Here is a 6,768-nt window from a genome sequence, read left to right as displayed (position 1 = left end):
CACAAATTCTTCAGTTCTCATGTTTAGTCTTGTAGGAGACATTCATAATGCTTATTTTTATATAAGTTAAGCATTGGCAATCATCACTTAATTACTTGTGAGTTACGATTTTCCAAGGTGTCAGTGGCGCGATCTTTCCATGTTTCAAATATTGAGTATAAGAAATGCACTTTACCATCTATGTTCTTTTCTATCTATTTATTAATACATTTAACCGGGGAGAAGAAGCACGAATAGAGGGCTACTCTGCCGACTCTAAACTCATGGGAACGTCGTCCCATTATAATATATGTACAGCTTGCAAGACTTAATCCAGGACATGTCCTATCATCTATACTCATACACACACCCTATGGTGTGTTCATCACTGCTTACGCAGTTTCTTCCCCCTATCATTTCTATGAAACTCAAATCTTTTGCAACTAACATCTCAATCAATATCCTTTATAAAATATATCTACCATTACTTCCATTACTTCTCAAAATAACTCTACTCCCCTAGTTTAGGAATTTTTAGTCATGCATATATAACAAGATAACGTTTCATTGTTTCTAACATCTATTTCTCATATAATTTACTTATAATTTTACTTGTTAATTATATATAATGGCCTCTCATTCCTACAATCATGGTCATACTTAAATTCACATATCACAGAAAAGATGGCTCTTGAATATTATGATATGAACCTTGTGAAATCATATTCGAAGTTTCGGCAAAATATAGTATCTTACAAATGAAGTTTACTACACTCTTTGGTTCATGAGCCTAATTCTCATTAACCTTTGTTTATATATGAAAATACAGTAGGTTAAGGTCCTAAGTTCCAAATTTTTCCAATGAAATTCCAACTAAACCACAAAATCACACAAAAAAATCCATCTTTCATCCATTAGTATCTTTACTTGTTCTTTCAATATTATGTATCATTCAACATGCATGCAATAAAAATTCACATATGTTATACTTGAACCAGTATATACATGTTACTCATTATCATATGAAGACTCAAACTTTAAACCCATATTTTCATACAAAGAGGTTTCACCAACCTAAACAACTAAAAATCCCATGTTAGTTTAGAATCGTGTGTACCTTAATTCCTTGCTTAGTTTCTTCCCAAAATGGCTGCCAAAGCTCGAAGCTTTACTCCTAACCAACAAATTTAAGACATGCACACAATAGAAATTAGCAATTGGAAGGAATTCCCCCAAAACAAAGCCTAAACACATCATCTAAGAATTTTTTTTTTTTCCAGTTTACCTTAATGAGTTCTTCCTCCTCTTGTTCTTCGATTTTCCCTTTGTTTTTCCTGAAATTCTTGGTTACCCAATATGCACCTATAAGTTTTGAACATTTTTAATAGTTTGCATGGAAGAAAATGGAGTTTTTACCTAAGAAAATGGAGGAAGAATGGAGCTTGGACAGAATCGTGGTTCTGGCGGGTGTGTGGCGGAAGTCTTGAGGACTTCTGGGCTGTGGAATTTTTTGTGGAATTTGAGGGTGAAAATTTAACTGGAAGTTCACCTATAAGTATACTGAGTTATGATATCAACGTTTTGGACTTATTATACTTGGAATTTTCTGGAGGGTCCCCTTTCCTTTGGTAACTCCTATCAGAACTGCAGACCAACTTGTCTTTAATTATCTTTACTTTCACTCCCCTCTTTGGCACGTGGTTTGTTATTGGTTTATGTTATACTCACCTACCCCAAACACTTATCCCCTTTTGCTAATATAATAATAATAATACTTCCCACAGGTATCCTTATTAAAGTGAACTACTCGTACTATACATATATAAGAGGTTTTCTTAATCAAATTTCCTTTTTAATGATTACTATTTCTCATCATATGTATATATATTTTATTATTATTATTATTATTATTATTATTATTATTATTATTATTATTATTATTACTATAATCACTATTTTTATTATTATTGACTAGCTATTACTTTCTCACCCCCTTAAGAAGTTTCGTCCCGAAACTCAAATCATACCTTAAAATAAATGGGGATATCAATTTCTCATATCCGACTCTTTTTCCCAAGTTGCTTGTTTAGATCCATGGTTGGTCCATAATACCTTGACCAGTGGTATTGTTTGATTTCGCAATACTTTTTCACGCCTGTCAATGATTTTTAATGGCTTTTCTTCATAACTTAAATTCTCATCGACTTGCACTGGTTCATATGTCAGTACATGAGTTGGATCGGGAATATACTTGCGTAGTTGTGACACGTGGAACACATTGTGAACTTTCGATAATTCCATTGGCAGAGCAAGCTCATAAGCTACTTCACCAATTCTTCTGATTATTTCATAAGGCCCTATAAACTTGGGGTTTAGTTTTCCTCGTACCCCAAACCGTTTGACTCCCTTGGTGGGCGATATACGCAAGAAAACCTTGTCACCTTCCATGAATTCCAATTTCTTCCTTCTTCTATCTGCATATTTTTTCTGTCGATCTTGGGTTATCTTCATCTTTTCTCGTATCAGTTGTACTTGTTCCATAGTCTCTCGTACCATTTCAGGACCCACTGGTACCCCAGAACGGATATCATCCCAACAAATGGGAGTCCGACATCGTCGTCCATAAAGTGCTTCATATGGAGCCATCTCAATACTAGCTTGGAAACTGTTATTATACGAGAACTCTATTAATGACAACTTCTCTTATTCCCACGTTCCTCCAAATTCTAAAACACATGCCCTCAGCATATCTTGTAAGGTTTGAATTGTACGCTTTGTTTGGCCATCAGTGGCAGGATGGAATGCTGTGCTGAGATTTAAAGTCGTCCCAAAGGCTTTCGGTAATCTTTGCCAAAAATGAGAAAAGAATCTGGGGTCCCTGTCCGAGATGATGGTGTTAGGTATACCATGAAGTCGTAGTATCTCCTTAACATATGCTTCCGCCATATGCTTTTGGTTCCATGCTTCTTTCATAGCAATAAATCTCGCCGTCTTGGTCAATCTATCCACGATTACCCATATTGTGTCATTACCCTTCCGTGTTTTAGGCAGACCGATTACAAAATCCATGGAAATCGAATCCCACTTCCATTCTGGTATCAGTAATGGTTGTAGCAATCCCGACATTTTTCCCCTATCAAACTTCACCTTCTGACAAATCATGCATTTTGCAACAAATTGGCTTACATCTCGCTTTAATCCTTTCCACCAAAAAGATTTCTTCAGATCATGCACCATTTTATCCCTTCCCGGATGTACGGAATAAGAGCTGTTATGAGCCTCCTTTAAAAAAATTTCTTTTAAGTATGAATCATCAGGAACACACCATCTTCCGTTTATTCTAATTCTCCCATCATCATGCTCACGAAAATCCCCTGATTCACCTTGTGCCACTTTTTCCCTTATTCCTTTAAGGAAATTGTCTTGCATTTGCTTCGACTTAATTTCTTCGTATAATTTAGGTTGTACTGACAATGCGTTTAGTTGCCCTTGCAAGTTTTCATTGTCCACAATTTCCAAATTTAACCTTACCAATTCCATATACATCTCATGGGGAACAAAGGTTATTAAATTCATTTCCCGACGCTGCCTTCTACTTAAGGCATCTGCTACTCTATTAGCTTTCCCAGGATGATACTGAATATCAATATCATAATCTTTAAGTAATTCCAACCATCTCCTCTGTCTCATATTAACTTCTTTTTGTGTAAAAATATACTGTAAGCTCTTGTGGTCAGTATAAATCCTGCAAGCGACGCCGTATAAATAGTGCCGCCACAACTTCAAAGCATATAACACCGCTGCCAATTCCATATCATGTACCGGGTAGTTTCTTTCGTGCGACTTCAACTGTCTAGACGCATAGGCTATTACTCTCTGGTTCTGCATCAATACACATCCGAGTCCTTCCTGAGATGCATTAGTATAAACCTCAAACCCCTCTGTACCTGATGGCAATGCAAAGACAGGTGCGCTGGTTAATCTGTTTTTGAGTTCCCGGAACGCATACTCACATTTTTCTGTCCACTGAAAATTCTTGCTTTTCTTGATCAAATTTGTAATCGGAAGGGAGATTCGAGAAAAATCTTTCACAATTTCCGATAATACCCGGCGAGTCTTAAGAAACTCCTAACCTCCGCCACATTAGTCGGGGTAGGCCAATCTTTCGCTGCCTTGATCATCTCTGGGTCTACTGCGACTCCTTCCTTGGTTACCACATGCCCTAGGAAACCGACCTTCTCCAACCAGAAGTCACATTTGCTAAACTTCGCACCAATTTTTCCTTCCTCAATAGCTCCAACACGCTTCTCAGATGATCTTCATGCTCCTCTCGATTCTTTGAGTATACCAGTATATCATCTATGAATACCACCACAAACTGGTCCAAGAAGGGCTTAAAATACCTTTGCATCAAGTCCACGAAAGCTGCTGGCGCGTTAGTTAATCCAAAAGGCATCACAACAAATTCATAATGGTCGTATCTAGTTCGGAAGGCGGTCTTGGGCATATCCTCATCCGCAATTCGCATCTGATGATACCCCGATCTTAAATCTATCTTGGAGAATACTCCAGCCCCTTTTAACTGGTTGAATAAATCGTCAATTCTGGGTAATGGATAACGATTTCGGATCGTGATCTTATTGATTTCCCGATAGTCAATGCACAATCTCATAGATCCATCTTTCTTCTTAACAAATAACATTGGCGCTCCCCATGGAGACACGCTGGGTCTGATGTATCCCTTCTGCAATAACTCCTCCAATTGTTTTTTCAATTCTGCCATTTCCGCTGGGGCCATCCTGTACGGAGCCCGAGATATCGGGGTTGCACCTGGGACTAGATCTATATGAAAATCTACTACTCTGTATGGTGGTAGTCTAGGTAAGTCATCAGGAAATACATCCACAAATTCCTTTACTACTGAGATTTCTTCTATCTTATGGGGTAGTGGACTTAGTTTGTTCTAATTGCCTCAAACTGCCCTTGTTTTCGAACGACACTCCAAGCTTAACTTTCTTAGTGTAACATTCAATGATGGCTTTGTTCTGACTTAGCCAATCCATTCCCAATATCACATCATAGTTCCTCAACTCAATAGGAACTAAATCGACCTTCAAATCTGCTCCCGCTATTTGAATATTACAGTCCCTGAATACCCATTTACAGTGTACCAGACTCCCGTTGGGGGTGCTAATTACCAGCTCTAAGGGTTCCACCTGGGGTAGACGTACTAATCTTTTAACACATGCATGAGAGATAAAAGAGTGGGACGCCCCTGTATCTAATAATACATAAGCAGGACTATTACAAACTGGAAATATCCTAGTGATCATGTTACCTTCAATTTCCTGTATCTCAAGTCATGTAGCTGCTTCTGCCTTGATAGCGAACATTTTCCCAGAGCCCTTGCCTGATTGACGATATGCGCCATCCTTGGGCTCCCTTGTCGCACTTGCTTCACTTCCCTTGATCATCAGGGTGCCTCCAGTCCTTGCAGCTCCCTCCATCACTTTTTGTGAACCCCCCATCGGGCACTCCTTGAGTCGATGCCCCACATTCTTGCATTTGAAACATACAATCTGCCCTGTGCAGCTCCTTCGAAAGTGCCCCTTGCCACACTTATTGCACTTCCATTCTGCCTTATCATTTCTAAGGTTCCCAATCGAACCCCTTGCAGATGAGGCAAATGCTTCTATTTTAGGTTTTTTTCGAAACAACTCCCCTCATTCCGTCTCCCTTTCTTTTCCTTCGGAATTCCTCGTCCTTCATCTCTATGCGTTCATGCTCAAGAGCACGATTATACAAGTCTTCAAATGAGGTGTACACACCTATCCTTTTTTGATATTTTAAATTCAGACCATTGAAAAACCGCATGGCTTGCAATCTTTCACATTTTACAATATCACTAGCGAATCGAGAGAGCTCAATGAACTTTGCAGCATACTCTAGCACGGTCATTTTTCCTTGTCTCAAACTCAAGAACTCGCTCTCTTTCATCCTCCTCAAGGCTGGAGGAAAGAACTTCTCTCTTAATTTTTCGACAAACCATTCCCATGTAAACTCAGGCTGCTTAGCAATTTCTTTTAAGGTGAGCCACCATAAATCAGCCGGCCCCTTCAAATAGAAGGAAGCCAGCCTCACTTTCATCCCTTCAGGACAGTTTACTACATACAGCAACTTACTCATGTAGCTTACCCAATCTTCAAATTTGACTGGATCAGCCTCTCCATCATAGCTTCGCGGCTTATGTGCCGCCAGTCGTTTATAAATTTTTCCTTCTTCATCATGCTTGTTAGCTCCCTGCGTTTCCAAGATTGCTAATAATTTAGCATTCATCTCATGAAGTTCCCTGATTTGATCGTCCTTACTTGATTCTCGGGTTGCCTCATCAACTTGGGAAGGGTTTGATTTGTCCATTTCCTACATACATTTATCACCAATTAACAGTGTTTCCATATTGATATTAATGCTTTAATTCACCCATCTTTCACAAACACAAAGGTATTATTCATTAACTTAAAAGAAAAAAAAAATTCACACTCCATACATAACGACATTATACCACCTTCGCATAGCAACTTACATACTTAATTACGATAACTTAAACATGAGATTCCTTAATCTAGGTTACATGGATCATAGAAATATCCACTATCATCACTGCTGCTAGAAGGGGTCTCAGGAACATAATCCGGCCCACATGCCTTGCACTGATCTACCGGGTTTAGTGTCGATCCCGAGCTGGAGTTACAAGAGTCCCCTACATAATTGGCAACCACATTTTGCCCT

At 38.7% G+C, this 6,768-nt stretch overlaps 1 protein-coding gene across 1 annotated transcript; it reads right to left on the bottom strand.

The window, feature by feature from the left end:
* Positions 1-5,676: 5,676 nt before the first annotated feature.
* Positions 5,677-6,396, bottom strand: LOC104903375 (uncharacterized). The gene has a single exon (XM_010691401.2). The coding sequence runs from the start codon at positions 6,394-6,396 to the stop codon at positions 5,677-5,679; it is 720 nt and encodes a 239-aa protein (XP_010689703.2).
* Between the last annotated feature and the right edge of the window lie 372 nt (positions 6,397-6,768).

This window comes from Beta vulgaris, chromosome 9 (assembly GCF_026745355.1).
Source record: "Beta vulgaris subsp. vulgaris cultivar EL10 chromosome 9, EL10.2, whole genome shotgun sequence".
Lineage (NCBI taxonomy): Eukaryota > Viridiplantae > Streptophyta > Magnoliopsida > Caryophyllales > Amaranthaceae > Beta > Beta vulgaris.
Note: the sequence above shows the minus strand (reverse complement) of the source record. Positions and strands in the feature narration are given on the sequence as shown.

Coding starts and splice junctions, on each gene's coding strand:
- LOC104903375 (XM_010691401.2), bottom strand. CDS start 6,396: ATGGACAAATCAAACCCTTCCCAAGTTGATGAGGCAACCCGAGAATCA.